Here is a 16,833-nt window from a genome sequence, read left to right on the forward strand (position 1 = left end):
GAGTGACAGAGAGAGAGACAGAGAAGAGACAGTGAGAGAGGTAAAGAGAGAGAGAGAGAGAGAGAGAGAGAGAGAGAGAGAGAGAGAGAGAGAGAGAGAGAGAGAGAGAGAGAGAGAGAGAGGGGGGGGAGACAGACGGACAGAGAGATACAGAATGTGTGTGTGTGAGAGAGAGAGAAAGAGAGACAGACAGACAGAGAGAGAAAGAGAAAGAGAGAGAGAGAGAGAGAGAGAGAGAGAGAGAGAGAGAGAGAGAGAGAGAGAGAGAGAGCTCTTTCCCTCTTTATGTCTCATCACAATAACCCGTAAGTGTCACTATCTACACGCATTCTTCTCGCTCTGACTTTTTGTGGACGTCAGCCTTTTTAATCTTAAGTCCGATCTCGTGAAAAAAGCAGATAACGCGACCTTGCCACAAATAAATTACAAAACCACAGGTCAAACAACTAAACAAGCGAAGAAACACACACACACACACACACACACACACACACACACACACATGCACACACACACACACACACATACACACGCGCACACACACACACACACGCGCACAGACGCACACATACACACACCCACAATCACAAGTGTGGGGCGGAGAGAAAGAAAGAAAGAATGAGAAAGAGACAGAGACGTAGAGAGAGAGACAGGCACAGGGGGACAGAGAGAGCGAGACAGAGAGAGAGAGACTGCGATAGAGAGAAAGAGAGAGAGAGTCAAACAGCAAGCTCAGTACAGTGCAATAGTTTCTGGCGTGCCACCTCCCAGGTATGTTACAGAATGCTCGGCACAAACCCCCCGTTGCCTAGACCATTCTCGGCGAGCGGTCGCCTTTGTTACGCTTCAGTGACCCCAGACAATGGTACTCGTGCCGAGCGCATGCTAACGTTCGCAAGCGTTAGCGAGCGATACGACAAAACTATGCGTTGCCTAGAAATCGTTTGCAACTGTTCTGTTACGGTCTGCCTAAGCAACGCGCCTCAGTTGTCCTGTGGAAAACTATGCCATGACTGTTATCTCAACTGAAAAGAAGACCTTGTGTTGTGATGTTTTGCTTTAACTTTTAAGCTGTAACCTTGATGTACCACTTTGAACTTCTAGAACTTGGAGGCTACATAGTACAGTACTTGTGTTCCTATGTTTTAGACATTGTCAGAACTGGAAGTGCTGGACATAGGAGGTCATTTTCCTCAAGGTAGGTTACACACTTTTCTTTTTTCAGAAGGCGCTTTTACTTGCCTGAAATGTTGTAATTCCTATAATGAAGCAGTCATGCTGTAAAATGTTTTCATAAATTCAGTATGATTTGAAACACAGGCATTATGGTTAAAAACATATGATATGAAACCAATTGACCCCTAAAATCGACTTTGCTAATATTTTGCTAATATTTTGCCTGTGATATTTTTAAAGTGTGACAAAATAGAGAAATCTGCCATGTACAAGAGGATTTAAAAAAATTTTAAAATCAATATAGACTAAATATACTCATTTGTTTTCAGCTACCTTGGAACCTTGGAGTCTCCTCAAAAATGTACACAACTTGGTGAGGCAGCTTTGCTTAATACCTTTCACACACACACACACACACACACACACACACACACACACACACACACACACACACACACACACACACACACACACACACACACACACACACACACACACACACACACACACACACACACACACACACACATGAAAGCACACACTCGCACACACAAAAGCACACACACTCACTCTCTCTCTCTCTCTCGTGTTATGAACTATTACTCTGCTATCGACAGCATTCATTTTAGCTTGTAAGTGTTGAAGTAAGTCATTACTACATTAGGCTTCCCAAGCTTGAAATATGATTAAGGAAAACATTATTTCTGCTGCTGCTGCTAATGATGTTGTCAGTTGTAGGTGAGTGATAACTTCTTCTTCTTCTACTTCTTCCTCTGTGAGTGATTACAATAATGGTGATATGTGAAAGTGTACGAATCATTATTCATTATCAAATTTATTTCCAATGCCTAAGTGATTTGAACAAGCTGGAAACATCTGTGTTCAGACAGAGCTGAGGTTTGACATGAACTGTCATGTCACAGATGGAGCAGTCCAAGCCATTTCTAGAGGCTGTCCGAAACTGAGGTATGATTATTGATGCTATATCACCAAGTAATCAGAGGACATTGTGAAAGATTTGATGTGCATTTTTGTGTTACATTTAGTCAAGTTTTGACTAAATGTTTTAACATAGAGGGGGAATCGAGACGAGGGTCGTGGTGTATGTGTGTGTGTCTGTCTGTCTGTCTGTGCGTGTGTGTGTGTAGAGCGATTCAGACCAAACTACTGGACCGATCTTTATGAAATTTTACATGAGAGTTCCTGGGAGTGATATCCCCGGACGTGTTTTTCTTTTTTTCAATAAATACCTTTGATGACGTCATATCCGGCTTTTTGTAAAAGTTGAGGCGGCACTGTCACACCCTCATTTTTCAATAAAATTGATTGAAATTTTGGCCAAGCAATCTTTGACGAAGGCCGGACTTCGGTATTGCATTTCAGCTTGGTGGCTTAAAAATTAATGAATGACTTTGGTCATTAAAAATCTGAAAATTGTAAAAAAAAACAAATTTTTTTAAAACGATCCAAATTTACGTTCATCTTATTCTTCATCATTTTCTGATTCCAAAAACATATAAATATGTTATATTTGGATTAAAAACAAGCTCTGAAAATTAAAAATATGAAAATTATGATCAAAATTAAATTTTCAAAATCAATTTAAAAACACTTTCATCTTATTTCTTGTCGGTTCCTGATTCCAAAAACATATAGATATGATATGTTTGGATTAAAAACACGCTCAGAAAGTTAAAAGGAAGAGAGGTACAGAAAAGCGTGCTATCCTTCTCAGCGCAACTACTACCCCGCTCTTCTTGTCAATTTCACTGCCTTTGCCACGAGCGGTGGAGTGACGATGCTACGAGTATACGGTCTTGCTGAAAAATTGCATTGCGTTCAGTTTCATTCTGTGAGTTCGACAGCTTGACTAAATGTTGTATTTTCGCCTTACGCGACTTGTTTGGTCTTCGATTCTACATAATATGCGGTCAGGACCTGTAGTTTCAGCTATCTAGCAGGATGTCCAAATCTTGCATTCTTGTCTGTCAGTCATTTCTTCTTCTTCTTCTTCTACGTTCCCGTTGCCATGCTCCGCTGGGCCCCACAGTTTCTCCTGTAGGTCAACCATCTCTGGCCAGAATTCTCTTCTCAGGTCCGCAAAAATTGGGCATGTTTGGAGAACATGCTCTGTAGTCTGCGTTCCTGTTCCACACGGGCATTCGTCCATGTGAGAGATCTTCATTCTGTACAAGTGTGCTAGGAGCCGGCAGTGACCAGTCCGTAGCCTGAAGATGGTGACCTGTTGTGCCCTTGTGAGGCATTCATTTGAAAAATGACAACAGTGGTACCTGTGATGAAAGGACACCCTTGGGACCGGCCAAAAGTGTTCCTACATTACAGGTAGCTTGTCATGACAGGTACATTTGAGTAGAAATCATAGGCAAAGGACAGCGGGTGTCCTTGCCAGGGAGGTGTACTCTCATTGGAGGGGCCTTACATCACAGGTACCACTGAAGCTTTTTTATTAAGATTAAATTAATTTTGCAGATATCTCAGCGTGAGTGGTTGCCGGCCTCACGTCACATCCCAGGGGTTGTCGTCACTGACTGCACTGAAACATTTGACATCGCTCAACATCAGTTACATCCTGCAGGTAATGCTGCTACTCCTGCTGTCCTGCAGTTCTTGCTTTCTTCACAACCATTGCTTAACGAATGAACAAACTTTTTTTTTTTAAATAACTTTTTAATTTTGGAACGTCAGCAGTCTATCTGTTTCTGAATTCATGACCCTATTTTTCCTTTGTAGACATTGCACAAGTCTTCCTATGTTTGATAAATGTCAAGAACAGAAGCATTATCGTTATCTCCATAGTCAGAAAAGTCAAAGGCTTACAAGTGTCTATGTTGCATTGGCGCTTCTAAATTTTGATCTGATATTTTCAGATGCAGTCAATGAGTCATTTGTTGCAAAACTTGAACTTTTTAGCTGAAGTGCTGGTGAGGTTTCACTTCTTATTATGTTACGTGGGAAATAAAGTCATGATGGGAAACTTTCCCACGTGACATTGCAGGCCAGACTCTAGCGAGAGGGCGCGTGTCTCAAACCATAGACCAAATAGCCTGGACCGCCAACTCGTCACGTGACCCTTCGAGGTTACGACGCTCGACTTTCAGGGGCGCTTAGCGTCCGGTTTGAAAGGCAGCGATTCGAAGACGGTGAAAAGAAAGCACGCTCCAGTTATTTGTGACAATGGGAGGTGACAATGAACTGGATTTTCCAAAACTCCAAACTAAACTTAACAAAACTCATCGAAAAACATGTTCCATATGCACTTTTGCTGAGTTTGTTTTAGCATTTTCAGAACTTACCTCGGCAACTTCGTCCATGTTTACAATCGACACCGGATATCACGTCCCCCTGATTTCTGAAAGGCTTGTAAGCGTAGGTTCCTAAATGCGAGAGGCCGCTACCTCGTAATAGAGAGAAAGAGCGGAGAGAGAGCTAGTTGGCGGTCCAGGATAAATGGTCTATGCTCAAACACATGTACAGGAAGCACATGGCAAAGTTTGTCTGCGCAAAAGCAAGGGTACTCACTCTTCCACAACCCATACAAACCCGACAGAGTTATTTCCGGAAGTTGTCTAATTGGCTGACCTGCCTGATGAATACTATTCAAACACTAATCATCGCAGGTGAAGGATGAGCTTCTAGAGAAGCTGGCATCAAAGGGTGTGTTGGAGAGACTGTGGCTTCGCACCTGCCTCGACGTTACAGAAACAGGTGAGTTTGTTTGTTTGTTCGTTAATGGGCTGAAACTCCCGTTTTTACCCCGCCATTTAAGCAGCCATACGCCGCTTTCGGAGGAAGCATGCTGGGTATTTTTGTGTTTCTATAACCCACCGAACTCTGACATGGATTACAGGATCTTTTTCGTGCGCACTTGGTCTTGTGCTTGCGTGTACACACGGGGGTGTTCGGACACCGAGGAGAGTCTGCACACAAAGTTGACTCTGAGAAATAAATCTCTCGCCAAACGTGGGGACGAACTCACGCTGACAGCGGCCAACGGGATACAAATCCAGCGCGCTACCGACTGAGCTACATCCCCGCCCAAACAGGTGAGTAAAACATTGCACTGATTTTAGGGATGATCTTCATGTAAAATGCTAATATAGCCAAGAAATGCAAAGAGCAGAGGGAATATGATTGGAAAAATGGTATTGCATGCTTTTTGGCAAGCATATTTAGATAATTAACCTTGAGTTGCAGTAGACCCTGAATCTTTTTTCCCCAACAACATTGGAACAGTTGCTGCCTACCTTTGTGGAGTTGATGTTGGAATTGCAGAGTCCTGTTGGTCACTGGAAGAGTGTAGAACAGCAGGAAATCCCTGCACATGTGTTGCTCTCACGTGCTCTCCACCTTCCTATCTTTATGTCCTTTCATCCATTTTCAGGGCTTAGGCTGGTGACTTTAAGATTACGAGCCCTTTATGAAATCGGATCCGTCATTGCAAGAGTTAGCAATAGCATAACGTCGCATGTGATATCAGTGCCACATGTATGCACTGTAATCGGTGCGTTTGAGCTTCTGATGTGCCTTTTTTTTTTTTAAAGCTGTAACCCACAGTGAATGCTGCATGAGGAAGACATTAGTTCCAGGTTTATTTATCTGGTACAGTGGAACCCCCCTTTTAAGACCTCCAAAAAATCTGAGAAAATCAGGTCTTAAAAAGGAGGGAGTCTTAGAATGGGGGTAAATTTACAGAGGTTTTGAACAGCAAGTCTGAGAAAACAGGTTCTTAAAAGGGAAGGAGTCTTTTTAATATAGGGGTCTTAAAAGGGAGGTTTCACTGAAGTGATGTGACATTTGTGTGTCACGGTGTGCAGGTGTGCAGCGTGTGTTGGAGCTGTGCAGCAGACTGACACTGCTTGACCTCAGCAACAACACCAGTCTCATGACCACCGCCCTTTCACCTCTCACCTCTGGCCTCTGCGACATGCACCCTGAGCGCCAGCTGGAGGTTATCATTGGAGGTAGGTTTGGCTCAGTGTTTGCATTGTTTGTTCTCTTCCTCTGACCAGCCTCCTCAACCCAACCCCCTCTTCTTCTTGTCGTTCGCTGTTAGATCGTCAGTCCGGACTGCAGGGCGAAACGTGCTGTCCTCTCCAAGTCCTCTCTGGGGCCGTATAGCTTCTTTTGTAGTGCTGTCTCCTCTGGCCAGATGGTGTCCCTCAGAGCACTGTGGTATGGACAAGCCTGCAGGATGTGCTCTGCTGTCTGATTCTTGCCACACTGACATAAGGGGGAGGGAACCAGCTTCAGCTTTGTGGCCATATGATGGTTTATTAGTCTGATATGTCCAGTGCGGAGTCTGAGTATAGTTATGATCTTTTTTCATGCAGAGGGGACAAAAATAGCAGCACTGGTTTTGTTACAATTTCAGGATCTCATGCCTTATACTACAAAGGTTGTGCAACAGTCGCAACTCTGAGAATAGACTACAGGCACATGTCAGTGGGAGCACCAGACTGTAACACTTTAAACAAAAATATATTAAAAAAAACCATGCCAAAAAATCAACAGATCTTTTTCTTCATCAACAGGTACAACCATGCTGTTTCAAGAGGCGGAAACAGGGACGACAAGCCTGGAAACGGGTCTCCCCAGCTGGGTCACGTTGACCCGGGTCAACCGCGCCAACCGCTACTTTAACGACGACGACATGATCTACCTGCCCGAGCCCTGGAGCGACGAGGAAGCCGGGGACGACTTCGAGGAAATGGACGACTTGTTCGAGGAAGGAGAGAACGCAGAAGGTCAAGGTCACTTGCAGGAGGGTGTTGATGTGTTAGGCGATGGAGACAAACAACCAGAGAGGAATGCTCAAAGAGACAGGGTGTCAGAAAGAAATGCTGCTGAAAGAAATGCTGCTGAAGAACTTGGCATTGTGGCCAGAAAAGGACATGCCGAAGCCAGGTCACATGCTTTCCTTGCAGAAGGAGGCAACCATGATGGAAGTCATTTACAAGACAAAAGTAAAAGTGCACCTCAAGAAAGAAACGACAGAGAATCAAGTAAAAGCAACACGGAGGCGAAGGGAAGCAATTCACATGTAATAGCAGAAGTGAAAAAAACAGAACAAGCGGACGGTGTTGGGGCTGCAGGTGGTGGTGATGGGGGAGACAGCTTAGTTGCGAGGACAGAAGTGATAAAGGACACATGTCCATCAGCAGTGGAAGAGGAGGAGGAGGAATCGTGGGAAGGAGAGGATGTGCCGGCCCCTGCAAGAGTAGCCCAACCTGCACCACTGCCAAGGATAGGTTGGTTTCTTATTTTACTTGCATCAGGGGTATATTTAATGCAGGAATCACGTGAACAGTGTGTGTGTGTGTGTTTGTGAGTGGGGGTAGAATGGATGTGGGCATTCGTGCCTGTCTGGAGAACTTATGGTGTTCTTACTTTGTATATTTTTATGTTTAGGGTTGTTGTCATTTGTTGTTTGGTTGTTTTAAGAGCAGATCAACCACACTTTTCCATCCATTGTTTAATTTTATGGACTATAAATTATCTTATGTATTATTTCTTATGTCTAAAAAAATAATGTCTTCTATTTTATGAGTCACGGATCATACATACTGGTACATACATATTGATTTTTTTTGGAGCAGTTTTTAATCTCTATTTTTACACTTGGTTGTGACTGGTTCATGTAACAGAGTGATCCGATTCTGCCACAGCCAGGATGTTAACTTATGTGGATAGAACAGTTTTGAAAATTGTCAGTGATAGAACAGTGATTGCACTGAAATCCAAAAACAGATCGACTGCCGACGTTCCAAAATTCAGAATAAAAAAAACCAAGAATTGTAGGTTATTGGAACGTTTCATTATTGACAAAACAAAAGGTAAATGTAACGTTTTGTTTTGTCAATGATTAAATGTTACAATAACCTACAATTCCTGTTTTTTTATTCTGAATTTTGGAAAGTTAGCAGTCTATTTGGTTTTTTGATTTCAGTTCAATCACTGTTCTATCATTCTGAAAAGATTTGCGGGTGAAATATTGCACTTATCTGTACTTCAAACTTACATCCATAACATTTGACGAATTGTGAGTTTATACTTGATAATTTTAGTCTCTTGCTCAAGTGCCTGTTGTTATTTGATAACTCTTTCACAAAAATAGTTTGGCGTGGAAAACACTTTTGTCTCAACGATAGTCAAAAGGATCCTCGGTGACTTGCTGACTTGGGAATAGATACAGTTGCAGGCCTCTGGTGATTGATTTATGTACAGAGGAACCCCCCTTTTAAGACCTAAAACAATCTGAGAAAATCAGGTCTTAAAGGTGGTCGTCTACATTTTGACTTTTTTCCATTAATCGTATGGTTAGATTTCGCTAAAAAGTTATTTCAGATGATGAATGAACCATGGGGCAAAAAGTTACAGAAAAAAACATATATGTAAAAAAAGTTTCTATTTTTTGGGAGCGTGACTCACGCTTCCAATGTTTACTTTTCTGTTTTCTGAGACCATGTGCTCTGCCTAAAAATATCGACCAATCAAATTATTAGCGGCGCATGCGCAAAGAGTCATTTATGGTCCAAAGATGTCTGCCATCTTGCGCCAGTTACGTAAAAAGCAAAATTGTGATCGATCAGGGCGGCATAGGTGTGAATGTGTACATTTGGGGGACCAGAAACAACCCTGAGATGCAGCGAAGTTGGAATTAGGCGCCAAATTCAACCGGCAAGTGGCAAAAACACTATGATGCTCATTGAAAGTTACGTCGGGGGTGTGCTCAAAGTACTTTTGGCAAAATCGCAAGCAGGACAAAGCCCTGGGAGTTTTTCCTGTGGAAGAGCATGCTGAAACGGAATGTAAGTATAATTGTTGACATTACACCCAACCTTTACTTTGATCTTCCATTAACTTTACTTGTATATTTGAATTCAAACCTAGTTATTACGTTTCACAGTTCTGAAAGAAAGCTTGTACACGTGTACATGATTACCATTTCACTGTAGGCTGAAAGGGCGCGTCCGAACATTTCATACTCAAAGGCGGTTTGAAATCTTAAACCGGGCTTACTTTTAGATCTGGTTTTTACATTATGTATTCCTCCACAACTTTTCCTTTTCTCAGCTAGTGTCGTGTCGTGGTGTGTGTCGTGGGAAAGGGAGGGGGGAGAACATTTTCAGTGGCCGATTCTACTTCGGACAGATCATAGATCTATACAGACGGTATCGTTAACTCGTCATCTATGGACAGATCAAGCTCATCCAGATGAATAGAACTAAAATGTCACATTTTTTTTAGAATCTTATAGATCTGTTCTTAGTTTTTACGGTATGGCTTCAGTTACATTCATTCAATCTGCGTGTGCCTTACACGAACGACTGTTGAAAAAAAAAAAATTCTCTTCAGAGATTCATGATACTATTATTCAGTTTTAACCACCACGTTTTTACATTGTGTGATTAAATGATAAGGTGACGTGCATCGCGCGCGCGCGCGTGTGTGTGTGTGTGTGTGTAGGGGGGGGGGGGGGGGGATATGTCTGTCTGTGCCCTCTGACTTCAACATAAATTGTGTGTATTCAACAGTAACGTTGCACATTGCAGATCTGTGCGCCAGGAATGTGGACAAGGAAGCCGCAGTTTGAGCAAGCAACGGTAAGCTATTTTATTCGAAAGCTGTTTTATTCGATTACAGCGAGTCCGTTTGTAAGCAAGCTTTTATGATGTTCCTGTACACAACCTTCATCGATGCTACAGGGATACTGTTTCAAGTTTTTAACATTGAAACTGTGTGTGTGTGTGTGTGTGTGTGTGTGTGTGTGTGTGTGTGTGTGTGTGTGTGTGTATACGTGTACGTGTGTGTGGGTGGGAGAGAGAGAGAAAGACACAGAGAGAGAGAGAGAGAGAGAGAGAGAGAAAGAGAGACTGTGTGTGTGTGTGTGTGTGTGTGTGTGTGTGTGTGTGTGTGTGTGTGTGTGTGTGTGTGTGTGTGTTCGCTCTGAAAAAACGAGAACACGCAAAAATAAACATCGTATTTGGTCAAGGTATCAGAAATATTTAGTATAATAGTGAAGGATAACATTTTTTTTCTCATAGCCTTTATTCATCAAGCTGACAGTGACAACATAATAAGGGAACACAAATTACAGGGGCGGACGAGGGGGGGGGGGGGCACAGGGGGCACGTGCCCCCCCCCCCCCCGAAAAAAAAGAAAAAAAAAAGAAGAAAAAAAAGATTTTTCTATGCTGATTCTATGACCATTTGTAAGTTCAAATGGCACCAGATGGCACCATTTTGCTTCTTTGGGCAAAATTGTTTTCCGGGGGGGCATGCCCCCGGACCCCCCTAGCAAATTCGGGCGCTTCGCGCCCATCACATTCACTTTCGATTCAAAGTGCCCCCCCCCTTACAAAGTAACTGATCCGCCCCTAAATTAAATAACATATCCACAATTACTATGACAACAAATGCAAGCGAACCAATAGCTGCAACAAACTTCAGGCTAAATAACATCAAAAAGAAAGGACCAGGGGAAAAAGAGAGATCACACGTATCTAAGAAAACAGCGGTAACCATTTGTATGCCCGAATGTATCATTAAAACCACGATATCCACATCTTGCCTGTTCTTAGTGTCATGCAATCATGAGTAGCAAGTGGTGTAAAAATTGAGAGACACAGAAAGGCACAGTCGTTCCCATGAAAGCCTTTGGCTCACCATCTCAGATTTAGACAAGATTGTACATGAACAAAGACTTAGATTCGACAACCTGGCTGCTTCATGCGCAAAGTGATAATTTATTTTGATGTGTTATCATCACAGATTCCTGCTTGTGTTCGTTCACAAATCAGTCAATAAAAAACAATCACAAACTGCACCCAGGCTGATTAGTTGATGTGTTTAGCGATGGTCTTTTCAGGCCTGGTCTGTTCTGAGACTGTAAATCGAATAGTTTACTCGGGAAGGACTGAACCTTTCACATCAATATTCAACAAAAACCAACAAAACGTCTGAATAACACATACGAGAAGGGGGGGAAAATTAATTTGTGTGCTTTTGTTATCAGGGGAGGGAACCATCTAATCCGAGCAAAATTACCTCCCTTGATTTGTGTTTCGTGATACATGTGCAAAGTGAATAAAAAGTGCATCAGTCACAAACAAATACAACTATTTAGCAGGATCAATTAGTACACTTGATGCATATATGAGTGTTGATCTATTCAGAATAATAAATAATGTCCCGGCTGATACTCCCTGCTAAATTATTAGCAGATTATCATCGATATTTGTGTTCCCTATGCACAGCGTTTGTTTTTCGGTTGTTGTTTTGGTTCATGTAACGTTTCAGGCGTATTCTCAAGACATTTAGAGAACTGTTATGGAAGCCTGAAGATCAAAGACAAAAATGTATTTACCGTAAAATGCAAAAAAAAGAAAACGGGTTTTCCAATAGATCCTGCCATTCTGATTGTGGACTTTAGCATGCATAGCCGTGTCAGAAGACAACAAATATACATGCAGCCCGATTACTTGAAATGTGGCATCGGTATCAAGTGTGTGTGTGTGTGTGTGTGTGTTTTGATGCAGCTGCAGAAGTAAAGAAGCTAATGTCTTACAATATTTTCAGAAATGATCGCTCTATGTTTTACTACAGAACTGAAGGAGCAATGGTTGAGAGTGAGGGGGTAGGTATGCAATATACAAGTGGGTAGATTTGTGAACCATCTGTGTGCCCGCTAGGTGGAAGGCGTCCATGGCATCCATCGCTGCTCTGCCGATTCAGGATGAAGTCATAAGTGTCCAAGCCATTGTCCTGCAAGAAAAAACACGTCATTTTTAGTCCATATATGCATTTCCGTGACTAAGCTTTGGTTTAATCATCGGCCTGATAATGATGACCTAGAAGCAATAGATTTGTTATCAAAAACAATTGAAAAAAAAAAGTAAATTAATTCTTTCCTTCTCCTTGTATTTATCAATGTGTTTATTCTTTTTTTTCTTGGGTGGGAAGGGGGGGTGGTGGTGGTGGAGGTGGGAAGGGGGGGATGGTGGAGGTTGGGGGGTGGGGTGGTGGTGGAGGTTGGGAGGGGGGGTGTGTGTGTTGTAATTAGTTGTTTTCAAACACTTCGGACAGATACTGATGCGCCGGAGACATAGAATTTTTCGGGGATGCATAATCTTGCGATCAGATGTGCAAGATGGTGATTGTTCTACACTACTCGTCATAAAAAAAACTTTACAGATGCGTTTGAGGGCAGATCTTTATGATGAGGCCGTTTATCGTAAAAACCAATTATATGACTGGAAAGGCCTTTTATGCCCCTAACTTATTCAGAAAACAGATTGAGTTTACATGACCACTCTTTGTACATTTTCTTTTAATAGATGATTGTCATTTGTTTAACCTCATGTCTGCCCTGCGTGTGATGGTGTGATCGTGACTGCTGTAGTGTGGGCGTGTGTGTGTTGGTGTGTATGTCAGTGTATGTGTGGGCGTGTGTGTGTGTGTGTGTCAGTGTGTGTGTGGGTGTGTGTGTGTGCGTGATTTTACCAACACTACGTGAAATTCCTTGTGCTTTAAATGTTTTTTAATGTCACTTGGCTCAATAAATACTGTATTCTGTATTCTGTATTCTGTGTCGATACAGTGAAGTCTACAACACAAACACACCCCAAAATCAAATTCGCAAAATCAAGGTTCCCGCGTTAAAATTGACAACGAATCAGAACTGCTAAAACAAAACATGTTTAGCATGTTCTTTATAGACAAAACAATCAAATTTGCATCCAAATCAGTAAGTTTTGTTCACATATCTTGTCTAACATGGACGCTATGGCATGCTGAGCGGTGTAGGTGTCAATCCTCTCAGCAGGCATAAAAGGCAGTTTTTAAAGCCGCATTAGCGGGTAATGAGACAAAAAAATTGTACAAATCACGGTAAACATTTTTACAAATCACGTTTTTGCGCCCGATATTTTCTTGTCAACTCCAAAGTCAAGGGACGAATACGAAATCCCTTGACTTTTGGGTAGCGCGACTCTGTTACTGTTAATTTTAAGATTTTTATTTTTTATTTTTATTTTCATTATTCGGAGGTCCCATCATTGGGAAATTCCGGTCGCTTCCTCCCAGTGGAAAGCTAGCAGTGACAGAGTCGCACTACCCCAAAGTCAAGGGATCTATTAGTCCCCTTTCGCCGTTATTCCAATTCGCCCCCATCCCATTTTGGCGACATTTCTTAGGCCAAGTGTCATTTTACCACCATATTATGTACCATTAGCTCCACATCCCATTTTGGCGCAATCCCGTTTCGCCGTTAGCCCATTTCGCCCCCATCCCATTTTCGCGACATTTTACAGGCCAAGTGTCATTTTACCATCATACCAAGTACCATTAGCTCCACATCCCCTCTTGGCTTAATCCCGTTTCGCCGTTATCCCATTTTGCCCCCATCCCATTTTTGCGACATTTCACAGGCCAAGTGTCATTTTACCACCGTGTCATACCACTGGCGCCACATTCCATTTTGTCGCCATGCCGTCATCCCATTTCGCCACCATCCCTATTTCGTGACATTTTGGATTGTGGCAAAAATGGGATTTGGCGTAAACGGAATGTCTTCCTTTTTTTATAAGGGGCTTATTGTCCGTCAGGTCTTAATTGCCTATATTGGACATGAATTGGTTTATACGATTCGAGTTTTTACGCCCTCACGGCTTTTGATGTATGCGTGTTTAGGTGGTATCAGCCATCTGCACTTATGGTAGAATGACCAAGATCTTTAACGTGCCATTGTGGTGACACGGAGGTGGGAGATGGATACCGTCTCTGGGTCTGCACATAAAGTTGACCCGTGTCCGTCCCGGCCCGGATTCGAACCAGCGACCTTTCGATCACAAGTCTAGTGCTCTACCACCTGAGCTACCCGGGCCCCATGTCTTCCTAGTTGAATAACGCAGTATAGTAGTATAGCAAGGCTTGGCAAGAAGAATAAATAAAAAAATGGGATGGCGGCCAAATGAGATGGTGTCAAAATGGGATGTCGCGCTATTGTTATGACACGGTAGTAAAATGACGCTTGGCTTGTGAAATGTCGCGACAATGGGATGGGGGCGAAATGGAATGCGGTGAAAGGGCATGGCGGCCAAATGGGATATGGTGTCAAAATGGGATGTCGCGCTATTGTTATGACATGTTTGTAAAATGACGCTTGGCTTGTGAAATGTCGCAAAAATGGGATGGGGCAAAAAATGGGACGGTGGCAAAATGGGATTGCACCAACATGGGATGTGGAACTAACCCTAACCCTAACCCCCACCACTCAGCGTAGAGGCTCTAAACAAGAAAAATTAATAAAAATAAAAGGCATGCATTACTTTGTGGAATGCGATATTTTTACATTTTTACAAATCGCGGTTTTAGGTTCGACGTGATTTGTAAAATGTTTTTACATTTTTACAAACCATGGGTTAACAGTAACTCGCTAACGCGTTGCCTTCAAACTTTCGGAGAGTTGTGCTAACACATGTTGTAAAGTACTTTCGGAATTTCAAGTAATTTGAGACATTAGGTCTGCTGTTATTTGTCATGTCAGAAACAGTTCTTAAATTGACGATAGGTTTTTGCTGAATCATTGAACAAATTTTATTTGTTGAAATCTTCAAGAACAATGACAGATGCGCCACACACTCAAATTTCATGTACATATTTTATCAGACATGGGTGGTATGAGGATTTCAACGCGAAAGTAGGTTTTTTAAGAAGTTGACTCATTCAGAGCGCTGAGCGCAAATGTCGGCCTACGCATAGCAAAGCTCACTGCCAACACGCTTAACTGATCAATGGCTCTTGAAAAAGCATTTCCCAAAAATGTGTGTGTGCGTTTACACAAGTGCACTTTGAACAGCCATTGGTGAAACTGTATTAAATTTAAGGGTAAATTGAAGCTTTCATTTTTCTAAATGCATGCTAATTCTAAAAAAAATTCTGTTCAATCGGACAGGGTACATCTTTATTTTTAAAACTCTTTCTGGGATGTCGCATAACAGCAGAACTGATACCTCACATGACTTGAGATTTCGTGTGTACTTTACGACATGTGTTAACACAAATCTCCGAAAGTTTGGAGGCAATGCGTTTGCGAGTTACTCAAATGTACCATTCTTTGTCTTATTACCCGCTAAAATGGCTTCAAAACTGCCTTTTATGCCTGCTGAGAGTATTGACACCTACACCGCTCAGCATGCCATAGCGTCCATGTTAGACAAGATATGTGAACAACACATACTGATTTGGATGCATATTTGATTGTGTGAGCAAGAGTGACCCTGTTTTTTTATTTTTTTATTATCTCAAATTGAAGAACAACTCATTTTTTGCCCACACAAATTGATTTGTTTCAGCTGTTGTGCCTAGCAGTGTTGTTTTGCCAATTTGAAGAAGACTGGGTGACAGGGTGACCCCCCAAAAATGCAACCCTCAAAAATGCTAATAACTTCTACATCTGTTGACCGAATCACTTTATATTTGGGTGACATAAACTTCAGCTACCATGACACTTTCACAAAGGGGCAATTTTGTAGATCAAATGGTCAGACTTTTGTGCTATTTCAAAAAAAAAAGTTGCCAAGATGTGGAAGGGTCATGCATAGGCTTAAGTTTATGTCCCCCAAATATAAAGTGATTTGGTCAACAGATGTAGAAGTTATTAACATTTTTGAGGGTTGCATTTTTTAAGGTCAACCTGTATTTGCCAAAAAATCAGCCTGACTGGGCCATTTCTACTTTAGTATTACGAGGTGAATTTCCAGGATGTTGTTATAACATTTAAAGATTAATAACTGAAACAGGACACATTTCTAAAGATTTCATATAACGATTATCCGCCCTATCCTGACACGCCCATCACTTTTCAGGTTGTTGTTTTTTCATCATAATTTTAATGCATAATTACGGCACATCATAGTCGAGTCATGCACAACTTATGGCGATTAACAGCAGTGTGCTAACAGTTTTGAAACTGTTTCAGATTTTTAAGTACTATTTTTGTAATTACAGGTCTTTGACGGGTGGTTATCAACCTCCCTTCACCTATCCTGGTAGTGGTGACAAACACACCTGGAAGGACATGTGGCTGCACTTGAAGTAGGCTCCTCTGGGAAGGATCCTCTGCAGGCCATGCCCAAAACCGGGGATGGGAGCCGCTCAGCAATGGACAGGACCAGCTAGCTCCCCCGCGGTCATCTCGTTAATCATGTTCTGACCAACACAGTTAAAAGTCCTATTGTCATGAAATAATGTGATGCATTCAAATTTTTATCCATTTTATCTGTTTTAGTAGATGTAGTATTATGAAACCAGCGGCATATAGATATAATTATAAGCCATGCGCACTTGACCGGCATTCATGAAACTGTGTGGAATTATCATCCCATATCTCAGGCCAATGTACACCAAATTTGAAGCAAGTTGCATAAGTAATTCATGAGTTATCAGCATTTTAATGGGTGGCATGTTTTTTTTATTTTTTTTTTATTTTTTGGGGGGGGGGGGGGTACTTTGTACATGTTTGTGTGTGTGTGCTTTATGCATTCAGATGTATACATATGTAAGAGTGTATGCATTAAATAAGTTGGTATATAATTAAAATTCTGTTGTTAATAAATTGTGTCTCGACTGATTGATG

The 16,833-nt window shown here is 41.9% G+C and overlaps 1 protein-coding gene and 1 long non-coding RNA gene across 2 annotated transcripts in view; both read left to right on the forward strand.

The window, feature by feature from the left end:
• Positions 1–16,833, forward strand: part of LOC138976113 (putative RNA-binding protein EEED8.10) — a 52,875-nt gene that overhangs the window by 32,922 nt on the left and 3,120 nt on the right. Inside the window, exons 14-20 of the mRNA XM_070348937.1 lie at positions 1,150–1,198; positions 1,506–1,549; positions 2,063–2,142; positions 3,667–3,772; positions 4,815–4,902; positions 6,012–6,158; positions 6,729–7,445. Of these exons, the coding sequence (XP_070205038.1) occupies positions 1,150–1,198; positions 1,506–1,549; positions 2,063–2,142; positions 3,667–3,772; positions 4,815–4,902; positions 6,012–6,158; positions 6,729–7,445 (1,231 nt within the window). The remainder of the gene's footprint in view (positions 1–1,149; positions 1,199–1,505; positions 1,550–2,062; positions 2,143–3,666; positions 3,773–4,814; positions 4,903–6,011; positions 6,159–6,728; positions 7,446–16,833) is intronic.
• On the forward strand, positions 8,795–16,375 carry LOC138976122 (uncharacterized). The gene is made up of 3 exons (XR_011458881.1): positions 8,795–9,005; positions 9,750–9,800; positions 16,206–16,375. It is a non-coding gene; the product is annotated as an uncharacterized lncRNA (long non-coding RNA).

This window comes from Littorina saxatilis, linkage group LG9 (assembly GCF_037325665.1).
Source record: "Littorina saxatilis isolate snail1 linkage group LG9, US_GU_Lsax_2.0, whole genome shotgun sequence".
Taxonomy (NCBI): Eukaryota; Metazoa; Mollusca; class Gastropoda; order Littorinimorpha; family Littorinidae; genus Littorina; species Littorina saxatilis.